We start from the raw sequence: 21,185 nt of genomic DNA on the forward strand, positions 1-21,185 counted from the left end.
CAGATTTACGTGACCGTCATCATACAGTCACAAAGTTATCAATTACATATGGAGATTTAAGACAGAATGAGGAAGAAATAGCAGAGGATGAATGCTGCCACACCTGGAGGAGCTGTTCACCTACAGGTACATAGGGAAAAAAGGGGACAGCTGTGCTGATGTGATTAGCTATGGTATCATCTAAAATGCTAATTAAATGTATGCCCAAAACTGGAATATCGCATAAAAGACTGGAAATAAAGCAGCGTTTCTGTCCAACAAGTCAAAGAGAACAAAATTGCCACCTGATTAACTGGCGACAAATATCAAAAGTAAAAACAGAATTAGCATCAGTAGGAGCAGCTGCATGAATAAATTATCTTCATTTAATAAGTGACTTGCGCATCAGAAGGCAATCCTGCACGCAGTGAACGCGCGCTGGAAGGCGCGAGACACGGAGTGCAGGCACTCTTGACAATTCTGGAGGTCATTATTAATATAATATAATACTGAAATGGTTGAGGCGGTTTAAAATGACCAAAACAACACTTTAGATGTTTTACAATGTGCTTAGCCTGCTGGTTTGTCCATTCACACACATTTTCAAAATATATGCGCATTATAGCGTTTCCATCAACCGTTTTTATGTGCATATCCAAAAAGCGCAAAAAAAGGTGGATGAAACCTGCCCTCTGCTGTACTATCCGGCTTACACAGGGTTTCCGTGGGGTCTTAAAATGTCTAAAATATAAACATCTAAATTTTAGGCCTTAAAAAGTCTCAAATTCGCTGTTCTAGGTCTGAAATATGTTTGCACAGGTCTTATTTTTCCGATGTACATGTAACGCTACTCCTAATGCTCATTTAATTTTTTTTGTTGTTGCTTGGTTTCGTGGTGGTGTAGTTCTTTATTTCACTATTCCTATTGTAATTTGCAGTATTAAAACTACAAATAAGAAAAGACCAGCATGCAATAGCTCAGTGCGCTCGGCGAATGTGACGTCATCGCCGTGTTTGCGGAGGTTTACTTTGGACGCGCGCGACATGATTTCGGGTGAACAGTTCGCGCGGCGCCGCGCTTGATTTGAGTTGAATTTGAATCACTTTGAAGAGATTTTGTCTGTAACAGTACGACTGTACAGACATCTTAACTATCCGACCATGCGTGATCAGCATAGAGATGACCAGATGACCAATAATTCTTGGCTAGAAATTGCAACAGCCATGGAAAGGAAGTGTTTTGTTAAAGTTTGGAAAAACCTAGGGGATAAGTTTGTTACAACAAAAAAGAGGCCATGGCAAAAGTGGAGACCCAGGTGGTTTTAAGATTACAGAATATGTTTTTTCACCATTTATTGGTTTTAAACTGATGTATCATTTTGAAGTTAAAGCAATGTAAAAAAAAATAAGTAACAAATTAAGTATTTGATAACTGGAAAAGAATATATGAGCCCATTGGCTTACAGTGTACTCAAGCTTAATTTATAGGCTTTATTGGTGATAATAGACAGGATTGTTGGACCATTATTGCCTTTTCAGCTCATTAGTAGAGGACAGAAACTAGCCAGACAATAATGTGTCAATTGTTGAGTGGGCAAAAAATAATATATATATTTTTTTGCTATTATTCTTGCCAGAATAAAAAAAATAATTGTAGAGTAACCCATGTTCTGTTGTCATTGACATTTAACTTTAATAGGTAGAACTGTCTGAGATATAAACACAAGTGAGTGATGCATCAAACTCTAATTAAAAAAATCTTGAATAGTTATAAAACTTTATAATCATTCATTAATTTTCTTTTTGGCTTAGTTCCTTTATTAATCTGGGGTCGCCACAGCGGAATGAACCGAATGATTTATCAGCATATGTTTTACACAGCGGATGCCCTTCCAGCTGCAACCCATTCTCATTTACAACAACAGACAATTTAGCTTACCTAATTCACCTAAAATGCATGTCTTTGGACTGTGGGGAAAACCGGAGCATCTTGAGCAAACCCACGCAAACACGGGGAGAACATGCAAACTTCACACAGAAATGCCAACTGACCCAGCCAAGGCTTGAACCAGCGACCTTTTTGCCTTGAGTCGAGAGTGCTACCCACTGCCCCACCCCGTCACCCAACTTTGTAATCATAATAAATTATAAAAATAATGAAAAATAATTATTTTTAAAATCTTGAACAATATTAAAGATATGACGTAGTTCTGAAAACGTTTTACTTCTCTGTTTATCCGTCTGACTTTACAGTGAGGTTTCTTTTGACTGGCCCCTGATGTTTTAAAGAATATCACAATGACGAACACGTCTAGTATTAAAGCCTCATCCATTTCTTGAGGTGCGCGCACAGTCAGCGGAGGTGTGCAATGCGGAGCCAGGCGAAAGTATAAATCAGCCTCAAAATGTTTGTTTCTTTGTTTTTTTGTTCCTGCACTTCAATGGTGCATCTAACCTGTCTTCAGTACTGTTCTATTTAAATAATTTTATTTTACCACAAATTTTGTGTTTTTGCATTTTCTCTTGCATGCTTTTGATATTGTGATATAGGTCTTAAATTTAATACTTTATGGTCTTAAAGAGGTCTTAAAAAGTCTTAAATTTGACATTATGATATCTGCAGAAACCCTTTTTTTAAGACTTCAATCTATAATCTAAAAAAAAAACATTATGGTAAGAAGACATAACTTAATTTCTGTGATATTATATTTATTAATAATATGTTTAGGCACTAGGCAGTGTTGTTCTGTGGTTTCTGACGGTTCAGTTCGCGAATTAGGTAATTAACAAAGTTTCTCCATAATTTGCAAGTGTTTTTTTTTTTATTTATTACATCATCTATTGATCGTACAGATAAAAGAGGCATCAGTTGAAATTATAAAAAGTCGTGCATTTGTGCATATTTCTGTTATCTTTAAACTCAAAATAACAAAACATTGTTTTTGTAAAATAATCATGGTGCGCAGTGGGTATTGTTATCGCCTCAAAGTAAAAAGTTTGTTGGTTCAAGCCCTGGCTGAGTCAGTTGGTGTTTCTGTGTGGAGTTTGCATGTTTTCCCCATGTTGGCGTGGGTTTCCTCTATAGGTGCTCTATAATTATTATCTATAATTAATGCTGTTTAAACAGTTTTAAAAGTGTTTATAGTATCTTTAAATGTGTTATGTAAAATGTGTTTTACTGCCTGGATCTTGTCTGACTCCGCATTTATGGATATTTCCACCAATACCGCCAAGCTAAAAAAGTAATTTGTAATTTTGTAATTTGAGTAGTTTTTACGAAGAGTAATTTGTACTTTTACTTGAGTACTTTTTAACACCAGTACTTTTACTTGTAATTGAGTACAATTTCAGCAATGTAACAGTACTTGTAATTGAGTACATTTTTTTTGTACTCTTACCACCACTGGTACCTGCAAATCCCATACAAGCACATTTTCACAATTTTCATGTTAATCACCAATGTTAGACTACTCAATACTTGTTGGACAATACAGTGGACAGTTCAATCAAACAATCAAACTGCTGGCGAAGAGTCAATTGTGGTTTTAGGCTACAAAAGGCTACTTAGATAGCAGTGACAGTAGAATTTACACAGTTAAGAGTTGTTCTACCACTGAAAAACTTTTAGAGACGTAAATACCAAATGTAAAAAGAGCATAGATGTCGTATTTTAGACAAAGGAGTGCATAATGCCTAGACATATTGTATTGTACACCATGTCATTTGGGTCACAAGTAAAATATTGTCTTCTAGCAGCAGGGTGTGGGTTAAGGTTAGTCCATAGCATAATGTATACAACTTGCTTTATATAACAACAATAGAAGACTGGTATGTCCTCATTAAGGCATGTGGGTGTATGTAAAAGAGAAAGAGAGAGGCTGAGTATGCAGAGATGTTTGCGCTCACCTTTAAAAGCCAGGTGCACTCTGGGAGCGGAGCGATGTGTGCAGGCCACTTCAAACACAAACAAAGCCCACAGCAACAGGAGGAGTCGCGTTTCCATAACTCTCATAGTTCCAGCCATTCGCAGGCAACCTGTAAAAACCCACACAAAAGAAAGAAAAATAAAACAAGGTAGACTTAAAAAGAATAGCACAGGGCATGCCAAAATTATCACTCCTTTTGACAAAGGAAGAGGCTGAAATGACACAGGAAGAGCAGACGAAGGACGCGAGGTGGAAAAAAATAGCTGGGAAACAAACAGATGAAGAGGAGGAAGAGAGATGGAGACAGTTCGATTTAGACAGACTGAACAGAAAGCAAATGTGACTACTGTACTGTACTACGTGGTTGTATATTTAGCTTGGAGTATTAACAGCCAGACAAATCCCAGCCTGTCACACCTTCCCTGATTCAACTCCATGCAAAGACAGAGGTTTCAGGCCTGCATTAGAGGGTCAGCATTTATGCTACATGGTGTCAGTTTTATTTTAGGGAAAACAGGTGGTGTTAATCATCTTCATCCACCCGGTGCAACCGCACAGACTGATTTGAGAGTTAGCAGATTATGAGCTGTGGTTGGTGACTGGTGTACGAGGAGTGGGAGCAGGATTACAGTCACAGATAAAAGATGGCCTGTGATAAAGAAAAACGAAGAATCTTTTGAAAATGCTTTGATGTTTTCTTGTATATAGAGCAGTGTCATAAGGTTTTGGAAGAATGTATATTGCATGGAAATCTTGGCCATCTTAAAGCCATTTCAAATCACTTTCCAGAACCTTCTCATTCACTGTTCGTTGCAGGTGAAACACTACTAGAATCTACCGCTAATACTATAATATTACTATAATCAAGGTTATAATCAAGTTAAATAGATTTGACTTTTATACGTCGCCCATTGTGTATACATTAAACACAATGTCAACATTGTCAAATTTTAGTCGATCGAACTGTCACCAAATCTGTTTTGTGTTGAGGTGGAGGTAAGAGGACAAAAATTGGCATCTGAAATTGCATACTTCCCTACTATATAGTATGCGCAAAAAACACTTTGTGAGCAGAGTAGTACAATCCAAAATCTTAGTATTCGATAAACAGTAGACATAAAGTACTGGAATGGCCTACTACTTTCACTGAGGTTCTGAAGTGCACATCCAATGGTCAATCGACTGTGAGGTCACAGAAGAGGATATATGAATAAAAGTAAAATGATGCAACTGACACCGGTATGTTGTGATAATGACAAGTTTCATTCATACTGATACGCACATTATATGGAACATATTTTTTAAATGGCCATAAATGGCCGTTTTAAATGTTGTACCTAGTTCTGGGGACAGCACTGGTTTCAAAGCCACGAATTTCTCTTTTCCAGTGACAGCACGAAATGATGCACATTCATAGTTAGTATAACACACACTATACAGCAAACAAATAACTAGCATTAAACTGCTCTACAGAGTGTGTTGCCATCTACCAGAAACCAACACTTTTCAAATTAAACTAGTATTTAAATTATATATATTTATCAGGTTCTCAAATCTGATTGGCTGATAACCGTGCAATATTTTGCAATAACTGCACTCCTACAGCCTTTTTATCCTTGTGTATTACTCCGTTCACATAGTGATAGCAGATGAATAGACTTACAGTTTGACAAATATTACAGCTGTTGGACAACATAATGTAATTTTGAGGCTTTTTTTAGGTGAGAATGTAGTTATTTAGATTGCAACTTTGCAGTTTTTTCATAAGGATAGTGGCTATTTTAAATCATTTTGATGTTGGAGATTCAGCTCATCTGCGGCTATCAGAATGTCATACTGAGCAGAGCAGAGATAGTTAACGTTAAGCAACAAGATGGCGACAGATGGCTGCGTCAATTTTAAACTACAGCTGATTAAATCTATATAAAACAGGTAAGTGACATTCTAAGTCATTCTCTCTTTTGTATCTTGTAGTGCTGTATTTATAACATAGTAATCTGGTAGTGTTTACTTTGCTTTGGGTTAATTACTTTGATATGTCGATTGAGAACAGAGAAATACTAAGTCTCTGTAGACTGATGCCATTTCATGCCGTTAAACCTAATAATCTTAAAATGTGAGCAAAATCACCTGTTTTTGTCATCACGTCAGACAATAGGCAAGAGAATCATCCAAACACTAGCTCTAAAGTGATGTTTGTGAATTAGCAACAGTTTTTGCTGTTCTGACCATCAGCAGCAGATGTGAATAAATGGTGAAAGAAAGTAGTTTCTCGTACAAAAGGATTTTTGAGACTCTCTGTGTTTGATTTTCTTATTTATATAAACAATTATGCCGTTGAACTGTTGTAAAAATGCAATATCATTCACACTCATAGCAGTGCGATGTGGCTGTATATCATCACTGGTGGGACACAACACACACCTCCCACCAGTGCCGATATCCAGCCACATCACAATGCTACTCGTGTGATATTGCTCATAATACATAACAGACATTGCCTTGTCATAAAAAGGTAAATTATAAGAGAGTTATTATTTACACAGTGAAATCAGTGTTTGCATGGCTCATCTTTGTGTTGTCAATACTGGTTTTAAGTTTTTTTCAGATTTCTGCCTAGAGTTATTATTAAACTAAAAAGCATTACAAAATTACTTAGAGATATTTCATCCAAAAATTAAAACTACCTCAGCATTTATATTCCCTCATGTGGATTTAAACCTTTATGACTTTCTTCTGTTGAACACATAAAATATTTAGAAAAATGTAGGCTGATGGTTCTCATTGTAAAACAATAAAAAAAAATTCTGTAGCTGTCGATGAACACCATCAATAGATATTCTTCAAAATAACTTTGTGTTTAACAGAAGTAAGTAACTGATTTTGAACAAGTGAAGAATAATTACCTAAATGATGACAGATTTAATCTTAGGTGAACTACTTTTCAATTTTAAGCTCTCAAAAGATAAAAAAAAAAAGTAATCCATTAGTATATTCCAGTTATTCCACGACTACATATTCACTGTTTAAAAAAAAAAAACAATCATTGACCCAAAAATCGTCGCTTGTGAGAAACAGCTTATGCTGCCATGTGCCTAGGAAAAGCTGGAGGTGGCAAATCACTCCAAGCTGCTGCAAAGCCCCGTCACGCTGCTCATTGTTATAACTTGGAAGATCTCACTGGAGTCCAGGGCTGCGACTGCTGCCTCTTTTAGCTCAGTTTCCATCAGATACTGATCCTGGGCTCCGGTTTGTGACATCATCAGCTGGCCAGTGATGTATGTGGGTGATGTCAACACAGCAGGCCCTCGCATACTTAGGATTTGCATGTCCATACATTCTTTTCGACGGAGATGAATGATTAAATAAGCTTAAACCCCATGCCAACGTACATACTTTTTATTAGCACTTCTAAGTACTGCACCTGTGTGTGTGCCAGTTTCACTCTCGGCTGTTTGCGCGTTCGGTCCAAAAGTACGTGTGGAGGCAAAAGTTTTGACACTAGGCAACTCGCTTAATCCTTTTCCACAAACTCACAAACGCGTCACACAAACACAAACACCAGTCCAGACTCCGCCAGCTGTCACTGGTTCAAATTCACATTCAAAGTGCATCTAGGGGCTTGTCAAGGAATGTACTACATGTCCAAACTGCAAGATGACAGAGAGAGAGTGAGAGAGAGAAGCAGAGATTGCACAGAAGGCTAGGTAAATGAGAGCCGAGAGTCAAAAAAAAAGGCCTTGAGATAGTTATCTCTCTGTATGTTCATGTAGATGCGTATCACAACTTTGTAGACATCAGATTGGGATCATAGCGGCTTACACGAGAGCCAAGAGCCAAGAATTAGTGGTCTGAAAGCAGCAAATGCACATTTGTGATCTCGGGTGCGCTCAAGAAAGGCCTAAGAAAACCAACAAATAATTGATATCTTCTTTTCCAGCTCAAAGCGTCCTCCTCACTTTTGAACCTGATTTCAAAAAGCCTCTCTGATGTTGTACTGTGTTTCACTGGCTCTTGATGAAACTCACACTCTGAGCAAGATCAGATCTGTCTCGTGTCTCCTCTACTTTATATATTCATCAGCATCAGTCGCTCAGGTGTTCTTACATGTTGGTTCTGGCACTGGTTTGAGGGGAAAGAGTAGGACGCACGTTCATAAATGTGCACACACAAATATAACTAGACAGACCAACAGAGAGGCAGAGACGGACAGACGGACAGACGGACAGACAGACAGACAGACAGACAGACAGACAGATAGACAGATAGATAGATAGATAGATAGATAGATAGATAGATAGATAGATAGATACCTAAATGCAACAATTTAACTATTATTTTTAGATCTATTATATTGATTTATTATAATTTACTGTCTACTTTCTCAATAATATGCATGCCTACATCTCTCAAGAAAACTGCTAAGTGGCATATTTGCTGTTTTAAATCTTGAGTGGAACTTCACAGGTGTAAACTGTTATACTTTCTTGTTAGCATGCATTATGTATCAGTTTTCCTCTGCTGGAATGGCCTGCATATGAATTATGGATGCTCAGGCGCAATCTATGACGTCCATTACATCCAACTCCAACGTGTCCATTTTACCCCTTTTTTTGTGACTGATAAAATCAATTTAAAAAACATTTAGGATGATGTGGGATATAGGGGAATTACTATTTAATATTTGTCACATGATATTTGACAATTATCAACAGATTTTATAGGTCAGGGCAGAACCAACTATTTTGTCCAGCCATGTTAACTGCAAATTTGTAACTAGAAGCTTTATTATTATCACTAGAAACTTTAAATATTCACAGAAAACGAACTAAGACTTTATACAGAATCATAAAAGTAATCAACTCATTTTGAGCAAAACTTTTTATTAAAGTTTGATTCCTTAAACTGTTTATATACTGTAATACTAAATGAATTAAGTTCAAGGTTGAATAATTCATATTGCTGGAATGATGCATCCATTAAAATGCTCACACACACACACACACACACACACACACACACACACACACACACACACAACTAAACATTTGTGCGAGTTATTATTTAAAACTTAAGTTACAATGGGAGATTTTCAGAGCTGTGCTAAAGAAGAACAATCATTAGTTCCAAAAGAACCTGTTCTGTAAACAGTGCTTAAAAATATTATGAAACTAAAAATCCAAACAACCCGCTCTACCAAACGGTTGACCATGTTTTAACTGTTTTAAATAATGACTATTAAAGTAATTTGAAGAATGACTGTTTTAAGTAATGGTTTACATACACACAGCATTGATGGTTTACAAATTTTTTTTTTAAATAATTAAACAAACATACTCATGTTGCATTCCTACATCTGATTTTGGTTTTATTGTAAAAAAAAAAAAAAATAAGAAAAAGAAAAATAAGAAAAGAAAAAAAAAGAAAACATGTCAAATGAGAATCTAAAATACCATACTTAAAAAAAATAATAATAATAAAGATGATTCAGCATTCAAAAAGGGTTTCTTTTGGATATTTTTACAAATAAATTGGTCTCATATTTCAAATTTTTAGATTTTTTATAGTATATGTATTAATTTTGGTACTTTTACAGACATATCAACCATTTGGTAGAGGTTGAAATTTTAAAATTATGGGATGTGTTGGAAAAAAATTATTGATTGTGTTAACTAGCAACATTGGGAGTAAAGAAATGCAATCTAAAGATTTCTTTTCTTATTGGGGTAGTTAAAGGGATAAAGAACCTCGATAGCATTTATAATGTTATATAATGGATATTAAGAGTTGTTTATGGAACCATAAAAGCCAATACAATACAATATTATTATACAATACAATAATAATCTGGTCAAACATAAAGCCACTGAATTTAAATGAGACCTGACTAAACAGACAAAGAAACATCTGTAAAACATGCATCCATTATATGTTTTAGTTGTGCTTTAGATAATATACGAAAAAGTGACGCAATTTACCTGACTTCACCCCAATCAGTGCATCCAAATATACAGAAGAACTGAATTACTTCATCTCATATTAGACAATGTTTTGCTCTCTATGACAATAAATTAACTCATAAAAAGCTTTTAATCATAAAAAGTATTACATTTCTACATTCTGGCAACTCCAATATTAAGTAGCCTATGCTAAAATATCACCAGGATGGATGTGGTTGAAATTCGCGCACAAATTTGCATCTGCCATTAAGGGTCGACCATTTAAAACTAATTCCTCTATAATGTCATTCTGGCCAGCGAAGTACCCACCAGCTTTTAGCAGCTCTGACACTGAAGTGTATAAGTCTTTTGTCTCCAAACTATAAGAAACGCTGAATATTCACCTGATTTGCTGGTTTTGTGGCTCAGTCGGTCTGTTGCTCCTGTATTTGGTTTCTTGAGGCGCAGGTGAGATGTTATCGTTACATTCCTTACCGTCTCTGTGAGCACTCGTGCCTTCAACTCTGAAATCCGTCCAAAACCTCCTCATAAAAACATAAGAGCTGTTATAGCTTCAGCCTTTTGAATTGGCACTTTTGGGGCGTGTCAGTAAGCCCGAAAACGGTGATAAAAGTTGCAGTTTGCGCACGCAATTCCTCGGGATACTTCTAAGCTCTTATCTGGACACTTGAGGAGATAAAGGCAACAAGAGTCAAGATGTGTTTTGCTGTTTTCGTGACAATATCTCCAGCGTTTGCCACTTTGAATACAAAACAGAAGATGTGTTGGTCGTCTTGTCACGTAAGCTCCACGCTGCACGTCTCTGACCGTGTGCTGGAAGTCTGCGCGGCGGCAGGTGTTTGGTTTATTCCGCCGGTGGAGTGTCTGTGTCACGGTCAGTCCAGCCCCTCAGCACGGCTCCCGGCGAACCGCCTTTAACCATCGAGAGAGCAGGAAATCAGCAGTAGAATATCAATAGATAAATACACATATACAACACAATAAACTGCTCTTTACATTTCATGCATTTTTAAGTTTATTAATACTCACATATTTGTATTGTGCAAGTATTTTTTGTGCATGATGCCATTTACATTGTATGTTTTACATGTTTTCTCCACTGTTTTGTGTTTCAATGTTTTACAGCTTAAATAAATAAACCCATATTGAGTAGGCTATATACATTTTTTTTTGTTGTTTCTTTGTATTCTGGTAGTTTTTACTGTGACAACTTAGACTATGGTGTTCTGTTAACATATTTGCAGTGAAATGTATCCTTCCCCCCAACAATAATATTAATAGCCCATTCTAAAAGTGTATATATATATAGAATTGAGCCAAAGAGTGAAACTGAACCAAACTGTGAGTTAAAAATCATAAATCAAATGGTACATACTGAAATGTTAGAATCTTTGCACAGTAACATGTTGATGTAATAAGGCAAAATGTAAGAAAGAAAGTAAACAGAAAACAGTACTGGTAATAATATAATATAATATAATATAGGCAACAGGTAGTGGCGCAGGTAGTGCTGTCGCCTCACATAGCTAGAAGGTCGCTGGTTTAAGCCTTGGCTGGGTCAGTTGGTTTCTGTGTGGAGTTTGCATGTTCTCTCTGTGTTTGCGTGGGTCTCTTCCGGGTGCTGAGGAATCCCCCACAGTCCAAAGATATGTGGTACAGGTGAATTGGGTTGGTTGAATTGTCCGTAGTGTATGAGTATTAATGACTGAGTATGGATGTTTCCCAGAGATGGGTTGCAGCTGGAAGGGCATCTGCTGCCTAAAAACAAATGCTGGATAAGTTGGTGGTTCATTCCACTGTGGCAACCCCTGATTAATAAAAGGACTAAGCTGAAAAGAAAATGAATAATATAATATAATATAATATAATATAATATAATATAATATAATATAATATAATATAAAGAATACTTACAACTTTGGAAATCAGAAATACTCATAATAAGGTTTTTCATCTGGGCCTTTCAAAACTTTAAATTTAACATCTGCCAAAAAAATAAGAACTTGCAATACAATTTGTAAGTTCACTTGAAACAATTTTAACACATAAATGGAGAAACTTCAAAATTCCTACCTAGTTTTGGCAATTTAATGCAACTCAGGTCTTTGTGTGATGAAATTTCAATGTTATCATTGTTAAACAGGTATATAAAATACCACAACTGAATGAAGCGTTAGCAATAACCTGAACACCACAAGAGGAAAATGGCATTTGGTTATTTGATTAAATGTTATTTTTCCATTCTGGTATTATTACTGGTACTACTATTAATTTTATAATTATGACTGTGTAAATAAATATCATACAGTTATAAGAAATGCTTTATTTGCATTACATTTTAAATTCTAGACACTTTTGTTAAAATAAAAAAGTAACACGAATAATCACAAATAATGAAGAAACAGAACAAAGTACAGACAGATATAAACTGTGCAAGCAGAAAATCATGTGTTGATGGAGCAGAATATGGAGTTCTGTGTACTGTATTAAATAAAATATAAAAATAACACAACAAAGTACCAAAAATTTAACCCAACTAGTTAAGTTATTAATAAAAAAATAACCAAATAAAGGTTAAAAATAACCCAACAAAGCACTAAATATTTTTATCTAATCCACTGGGTTAAATAAATAACTCAATGTTTTTAGTGTAGAAAGTCCATCATTTGACCACTGGCTGAAAGATTTGACACATTACATAGCATTAGAAAGAATTGCCTACAGTTTCAAGAACTATTTAAAGGAGTACCATAAAATTTAGGATTTGGTTATACAATTTTTGGAACAAAACCATGGCACAAGGAAATACCGCAACTACTGATTAATTGATTGATATGTGTATTTGTATGTGGATTACAGTATGGTTTTATTTATATGTAAAACAATATTTTTACCTGTTCAACTGAATTTGGATGCTTTGGGGAGAGTTAAAATGTAAAAAATTCATACATATATATATATATATATATATATATATATATATATATATATATATATATATATATATATATATATATATATATATAGTCAGATAATATGATCATGCTTTAATTTAATAACGTTAATGTTATTTCTACTATTGTTTATCTGCTAGAAATGTAATTTTTTGATATGCTGTACATACATATATTTTTACTATATTGACTGACCTAATCTACTCAATTTAGTTTGTTTTCTTTCCTTTGTTTTGTTTTGTTTTGTTTTGTTTTGTTTTGAAAGACACTAAAGATATTCCAGTTGAACAAAAGTGCCATCGGTTCAGCAGATTCTTCACGGTATGTATTCAATGTGGTGTGTCCTGTCTGTCTTTCTCGCCTCATTAGACGCACACATCACTAACTGCTGCAAACAGGGTGACAGACAGTTGTCAAGCTGTTGTGCAGGAGACCCATTGCAGTGCATCTGTGACCGATCTGTTTGTCCCACCAGAAAAGTGTTTTTCAAATTCCCAAAGTTCTTCAGCGTCCGGCTGTGTGACTCACAACGACGGGACGAAACACATCAGAGGGGGTGTGAAGGGTGAAAGGACGCTCTCTTGCACAAAAAAAAAAAAAAAACTTGCAACTCGGTATTTTCAACAAACAAAAGGCCCTTGGTTTGTTCATTCTGAGGCCTCCGACACACACACATCAGGACGCCGGTGCTTACTCAGAATGTACAAATGTTGTATGTTGCCTTTATAATATATAATTCAAGAGTCAGTCAGTGGAAGGGCGTGTAAAAAGTTTTACCCTTGCCTTTTCAGCTGATTAAAAAAGACGCTCTGCTTTTCATGACATCACACAATGTGCCCTTTTCTTGTACTTCTGCGGATGTGGAGGTGGTTTCTTGTCTTTCTTTCTCTTTGTGGGAGGCATCCTTTATTCTCCTCTGAGAGGAAGTGACTCAAGTCGACTTTAAGTTCAGGTTTCCGAGTGATTTTCACCCACAATGCACTAAAGCCCCACCAGCTCTACTATCTTCCATTCAGCCAAGCATTCTCCCACGTCAGAGACACTTTACACTGTCCGCAGCTTTACGACCACAGACTAAGACATTTAATTGCCTAATATATGAGGTTATTGGGTCTAAACGGTGCAGTAAAACCTCGCATCGGTGAGAAAATGCTCACAAACAGTCATGATTAAGTGAAATGTGTAAAGTGAAAACTCTTATATTCACTTACACATTTGACCTTTGTATCTTGTCTGAACATGCTGTTCCTATGGCAACTCAAAAGTTGACGACCTACTGCTACAGCTATATTTTTCCCTTTGTTACGAACTTTGACAGACCTTTTGAGTGACCGTCTCATGTTTTTAAAGGCTCGGATTCATAAAAACAAATCTTTTGTGTGAAAGAGCACATGATTTATCCTGCTTTATAGTTTCCTTGATTTGATTTAATATGCATTGTAAGGACTGAAAGGGCTCTATTTGAATTGTGAAGGCTCAGATGTGTGCAGAAAGTGTCATGTTTTCAGTAGTAAATTGATTTAGTAGATTATGTTCTCAGGCATGGTCAGCAAGCCGGTGGGTTTTTGTTGGAAAAATGTCTGCCTTTCTTTCACTTGAGTGGATAAAAGGAGATTTGCAAGTTCAAAACAAGAGTTACAGCAAGACATTCATGATCATGTGTATGTGGCACTCATTAATCCAGCCTGTGCTTCTATCAAAGACTACAGGCTGTGTGTCAGGTCATGTTTGGCGTTGGGGAGGAACTAGCGAGTCAATGACAAATAAGAGTCTATAAAATGTAGAAAAGCATAATGTTATGTTTTAATTATGTGCAGATATGCACTGTTTAGACCCTGAATGGTTTACATGGACATGACTTTAAAAAGGCGATCATTGGCTCTGGTTGTTTGTGAAGTAAATGGGGTATATGCACATGGATGTATATGCACCACTTTAAGGTCTGATTTCCTTAAAAAAAAAATCAATCTGCCTGGTTGAGATACGGTATAAATTGGGTATCAGACAAAACAAGAACCACTGCAATATTTTTTTTTCCCGCATCATGTTTTTAAAACATGGAAATTAATTTTACCCCAGTATTTTCAAATTTCTGCGCTAGCCTGTGCTAATGAAGGCACATATGGTTAAAAGGACTTCTGTCTCTTTTTATGCTTTAACAACCAACATGGATGCTTATGTCTAGGCCCACACGGAATCTGCGAGCGCAGAATTCCGCAGATTTTCCGCAGAATTCCGCAGATTTCTGCAGATTTTTAGCCCATCAATAATTCTGTTTATTTACTTGAGCAAATGTGTAAATCTGAATTTATTCAGTTTTTATTCAGTAATTTGTTACTTTTTATTTAATATATTAAGGTTTTAGTTATAATACTCCGCTGGATACTCCCAAAATAATTCCACAGAAATCCGCAGATTTTTACCAAAATTCACTGCAGAAATAGCAAAAAACGTCCGAAGATTCCATCTGGCCCTGCTTGTGTCTGTTTATCATTCATTCATTTTCTATCTGCTTAGTCTCTTTATTCATCAGGGGTGGCCACAGCAGAGTGAACCACCAGCTTATCCAGCATATGTTTTACACAGCGGATGCCCTTCCAGCTTTTAAGTCTATTTAACTGATTCCATTTTTTTAATAATGAATTGCCACAAAATTCTCTGTTGGTCTTATAATAACATTTCCAATATGACTTAAGGTTAGCATTCTATATTGATTATCTTATGGCCACATGAGAAAGTTACAAAAATGTCATCAGAACATTAACAGAATGTTCTCATACAGTCCTCTGTTGGTCATAAAATAACAAGTAAAAGTCTGAATCATTAGTGAATTTTATGTTGGACAATAAATATCCATTGGGTTAAATGAAGTCTGGTCTCATGTTTGAGTTACAAGAATAACCACAGTCCCACAGAGTCTGCTCTGCTCACGAGGCACAGTGTGGTTGATATATGCAAAGAGACCACAAAACATATCAGACCCACTTGAATTCTACAAATAGTGCTATATTTCAAAGCAGACTCAACACTAGTACTAGTCTATGGTTGTCATAATCTGTCAAATACAGCTTTACTAAGCTCAACAACTCCGGCTACTTAATATATCCCGCCTTGTCTTCCTGTTCCATGGGAAATTCTGTCAACACAATGAATAACGCTTCAAGTTTCAAGCATGAGCATCTTAAATGTCATGTCCTTGACCCCTGCACCATCTCACTCTATTAAACCAAAATGTGTCATTTCCTCCTAACAGCAGTCCTGGAGCGAACCTCCAATATGCAGAAAAAAGGAGAGGATCCATGGAAAAGTTAAAAAGCTGGAGGGCTGTGGGAGTGTAAAGTACATCTGTCTTAGGAGATAAATCTGTCAGCACCTCAGCCGCGGCCCACGGGATGCCCAGGATGGATGAGCGTATAAGCGCCCTGCTTCATCAAAGATGGATGCGGTGCCATGAGATTTCGAGTTGATAAAAGTCCCACTGAGAAGCCTTTTCCCTTTTTTTCCAGCGCACTTTGGTTTCATCTTGATTGCAAATGCAGTCTCCCGAGGCATGATGTTCCTCTAAGAATGGGTAATGGGCAATTTATACACAAAAGCCCAGAAATGTGCACACATGCATTGTTTACAATAGTTAAAGGGATGCGTCTTTGATGAAATAACAGAACGCTTTGCTGAAATGTGCATGTTTACTGATGTGTTGCCACGGAGTGAGTCAAAACACATATAGGAGGGCAGACGGGTGGAAAGAGTGCACGGGACAGCCTGAAGGCTGCGGCTGCTGCTGCCTCTGGTGATCCAACAGATAAAAACCATTTATCTGTTCGCCACGGCTGTCAGAGGTCCAGCTAATTAGCTTTACCATTCATCGCTCTCCTTCTTTCCTTCTGTCTATCTCACACTCTTTCCATTCCCTCGCTCCAACCCTCTCCATCACACTCCGTCTTGGTCTCCTTCGCTCGCTGACCTTCTTTCTTTTGCTCGATGGGTTTCATTTGACTATATTAGTGGACTTTTTTGACTCCAGTGTAGACTATAATATGGATGGAAGCCTGATTCTGCTACAGGATAAAAAAATAATAGCAGTTTAAAAGTAATTATGGCTTTTTCTTCACAATGCTGACATTTATTCAACTCATAATTTATAAGGCAAAACGTGTCAAAAGTTGTGAGGTAAAAATGTCACAATTATATATTTTTTTAATTTAAAGAATTAATAACAGTGGGTTTTTCTTGACAATTTAGATGTTTTTCCTCCCTCATAACTCATAAAAAGCAAAAATGTCAAAACGTGTGAAGTAAAAATGCCATAATTATGGGTAACACTTTACAATAAGGGTGTAATAATTAATGTTAGCATTTACAAACAATACAGTATTTATTTATTGTTTTACATTTTTTCCAACCTCTTACACACAAAATCTTTTCATGTAACATGATTTCTGAAAAGTCTTACTCCAAATGCAAAACTACACAGCAAATCTCCAATATCAGTAGATGTTTCTCAGCCTTGAACTCAGTTTTCAATTGCATAAAACACTTTTTTTAAAACACTTCACACAATGCTCTATAAAATGCAAAAATCTAACAGGAAGCCACACTTGTTTTTTTTTTTCCCAAACCCAACCAATCAAAATGCAACACTTATACACAAGGTCGCACACACACACTCCTCAAATGTGTAAACACTAATTTCTTAACTGCTCACAAACTAATCACTGTATAAGTCAGAATTATTAGCCCCCTGTTTATTTTTTTACCCAATTTTTTGTTTAACGGAGAGAAGATTTTTACAGAGAACATTTCTAAACATAATAATATCTCATTTCTAATAACTGATTTATTTTATCTTTGCCATGTTGACAGTAAATAATATTTTACTAGATATTTTAAGACATTTATAAGACACTTCTATACAGCTTAAAGTGACATTTAAAGCCTTAACTAGGTTAATAAGGTTAACTAGGCAGGTTAGGGTCATTAGGCAAGTTATTGTATGACGATGGTTTGTTCTGTAGACTATTAAAAAATTAGCTTAAACAGGCTAATAATTTTGTCTATAAAATGGTGTTTAAAAAATTAATAACTGCTTTTATTCTAGCCAAAATAAAACAAATAAGACTTTCCCCAGAAGAAAAAAATAATATCAGACATACTGTGAAAGTTTCCTTGCTCTGTTAAACATTATTTGGGAAATATTTAAAAAAGAAAAAATATCAAATGGAAGCTAAAAATTCTGACTTCAATATATAAAATGTTGCAACTGCATGTGAACAATCTGATACATATTTTAGTATTATGGCAAAGCATTTTAAAGTTGGGGGTGCTTTTCATTATGCCCAACAGTGTGTAGTTGGTTAGGCAAAAATCTGATAATATGAATAAAGTGTGTGCCATTTAATGCAAAAGTTTGATTTTGATAATGCTGTGTGTAGTTTCGGTTGCAGTGCTTCATATTGCAGTAAGAGCTATTTTGCAGTTTGCGTGTGTGGTTTTGTGAATTATTTTGATAAAACCAGACTAGTTTGAAAAACTGTGTGTTAGCAATTGGAAAAAACTGAGACCATTTTGCCAATTGTGTGTTTTAGGTGTGGTGGTGTGTTAAGAGTTTAGGAAACTTTGTTTAATGTATAAAAAAAACTGTCATATCGATTGTAAAAACTATAACTAACGTTAATCAGCATGAATTTTGATGTTAATAATGCATTAGTAAATGCTGACCTCTGATTAATAAATCCTGTACAACTATTGTTCATACTTTATATGACATTAACAAATGAAGCCCTACTGCATTACTGATCTAATTTGATCAAACTGCTATTAAGGATAGTTTACGGAAAATACAGACTAATATTAGAATCCTTTTTAAAATAGCGAAAGGAAATGTTAAAATGTTAAAACCAGGATCTCTGTTCCTCAATTATTCATCCTGACAAAAGAGCAACATGAGTTACAAAGAGTCTCAAAGCGCCCATGATCAACAACATGGAAATAATGCATATCATTAATTCATGAATTTAATGTAAAAGGGTTTGAGATTCACTGTGTCTGCTGTAAACACACAAGAGCAGTATAAATGTGAAGGATATTTGTTAAAATACAGCCTTGTGTGTCTTAATGTTTAATTTGAAATATTTTATAAACATAAACTATTGTATTGATGATTAAAAATAATTTATATTCAAAAACATATTTTCAAAAACAAACAAAATAAAAATATAATCCCTACCCTTCCAAATGAGAGCTCAATTAATTCAATTTAATACAGTATATTTTTCAAATCTCACTTGAGAGGGTTGAATAGGGATTTTTGCTTCGTGAAGGTCACATATTTTCTTCAGTCTCTATAAAGCGTGATATCTCCTTGTGCTATAACAGCGCTACAGCTCTATTCCCACTGGCTGCTTTGCATTTACAAACAGGGAAGGCCTTTGCTAGTGGAATATTTATAGCATTGCATTAAGCATGAAATCTTAGGTTTTAAGTGTACCATTGCAACATCGGCACTCCTCTGTTGAGGCCTGCCCAAAAATGCCTGCCCTTCGGCTGTTTGCAGAGCTGTGCTGTTTCCATTCGATTCTGAGCTTCATTACACATTGACCTCGCTTATGTCAAGATCTGAGCTACTGGTTAACATGCAGCCAGAGGTGACGAGGGCCAAGTAAAGTTTACCCCGTGGATCACACATTTCCATAATATAAGGAAATTTGTGCTCAGTTTTATTCATGCAATGGATGTGTTTGACCTCTGGAGGTTAAATCTCAGATAATGCTGCCTAAAGACTGTTGAATTGATTATGAAAACATGGAAAGCATCAGCTCACGTGAGCAAGCACAGCTGTCCAAGCACAGGCATCCGAATGGAGATAAGAGCATTTGACAATGACATCCCTCTGCTTTGCTGCTAAGGAAAGCTTATCTCATCGCTTTTGCAGTCCCTCAGACCCCCATAACCATGAGCCTGTGCTGTCTGGAAGCGTATCATGTACACAAGTAAAAAAAAAAACCTGTATGGAAAAAAGGACGGAATCCCAATATTCTACATGAGAGTTGTTGTTGTTTCATTTGAGAAGGTAAAGAATGGTATTTACATACATACATTACACATTGCAATGCTTCTTTGTTCTTTCAATATGGAAGCAGCTTAGAAGAACCAACTTCTGTTTGGTTATTGTCTTTGTTATACTGCCCTCTTGTGGGTAGACACGAAAATACAATTGAAAGACCCATTTAAAAAGATAAAATAATGAAAAACTTAAATTCACTCACCCTCAAGTCATCCAAGATGTAGGTGGATTTTGTGCTTCCGTGAACAAGATTTTTTGTAGGTGGTTTTTACCAGGTCGTATTTTGAAAAATAAATAGGCTAAATAAATATTGCTAATAAAATTATGATAATGAAATAACGTTACACGCTTAAATTACAACATGTTTCAAATTTTAACTTGTCGTCAGTAGTCTTAATTAGCTGCTTTTAGTTCATAGACCGTTTTGAGCGATGTAACGTAAACAAAACTGGTTCAAACGTAGACTTTACATTTTTAACAACTTCCGGGAATCCGAAAAGAGCCACATATTGACAAATAATGTTAGCTGCTTTAACATTAAGTTATGATTAAGTTACCTTTCGTTGCAGTTATGAAATAGTTTGATAACAAGCAGCAAATGGTCATGGGCATGAGGCAGTGACCACATTGAAATGGTCACTCAGTGCCAGTCATCGGCCTATTTTCAGACATTTCGCGGGCAAACCGTTCTGTCCTGTTATGTAGCCTAGAGTTGTGGTGAATAAAGCTCATACTGATAAAACAAGACTCAGAACAAGATGTGTGGAAACTTCAATACCTCAAAACTTCATCGTTAAATGCAAATTAGCAGCAGCCTCTGCTCTTCACCACAAAAACCTCATCATAACATAAACTGCAGTAAATCCCAATATAACAGAAAATTAAATACTAAATTGCCGAGGAAACGGGGTTTACAACACATTAAACACTAACATTTCTCAAAATATTATTCTTATGCCAATCATCATCATTAAACATCATGGAACTAGTTCAGTTTAAATTCAGCTTGATGTCAATAAGATTTTGAGTTCACTGAAATTTTATAAATTAAATCTTCACTTATATTTGAATTAAATAAACTAATTTAATTTTAAATGTTGGGTTTAACAAAGAAGCCCAGATTCATGTGAAAAGGAGTGAAATATCTGACAATATCTTCAAAATTTCCAGTCATGGGTTCCGGATTAAATGCCAGATTTTGGCCTGTGAATATTTTGATAAATGCGTTCATACCTGAAAACATTACAAGTGTTCATTTGATCAATTTCTTGGAGAATAGGAGAAAGGAGGCCCACACAAAACA

General features: G+C 35.8%; 1 protein-coding gene and 1 long non-coding RNA gene across 5 annotated transcripts in view; one reads left to right on the forward strand and one right to left on the reverse strand.

Moving 5' to 3' along the window:
- Positions 1-10,727, reverse strand: part of sema3ga (sema domain, immunoglobulin domain (Ig), short basic domain, secreted, (semaphorin) 3Ga) — a 54,098-nt gene extending 43,371 nt beyond the window's left edge. For 2 of the 3 annotated variants that reach the window (XM_073909426.1, XM_005167031.6), the window contains exons 1-2: positions 10,249-10,727; positions 3,886-4,014 (exon numbers count right to left, since the gene is read on the reverse strand). In XM_073909426.1, coding sequence (XP_073765527.1) covers positions 3,886-4,003 — 118 coding nt within the window. In that variant the 5' untranslated portion in view covers positions 4,004-4,014; positions 10,249-10,727. 3 annotated transcript variants of the gene reach the window in all.
- On the forward strand, positions 2-18,564 carry LOC141375634 (uncharacterized). 2 transcript variants are annotated; one of them, XR_012384367.1, is made up of 3 exons: positions 2-126; positions 13,085-13,140; positions 16,073-18,564. It is a non-coding gene; the product is annotated as an uncharacterized lncRNA (long non-coding RNA). The 2 variants fall into 2 exon arrangements; XR_012384366.1 differs by lacking the exon at positions 13,085-13,140.
- Positions 18,565-21,185: the final 2,621 nt, after the last annotated feature.

Source organism: Danio rerio, chromosome 8 (assembly GCF_049306965.1).
Source record: "Danio rerio strain Tuebingen ecotype United States chromosome 8, GRCz12tu, whole genome shotgun sequence".
In the NCBI taxonomy this organism is placed as follows: Eukaryota; Metazoa; Chordata; class Actinopteri; order Cypriniformes; family Danionidae; genus Danio; species Danio rerio.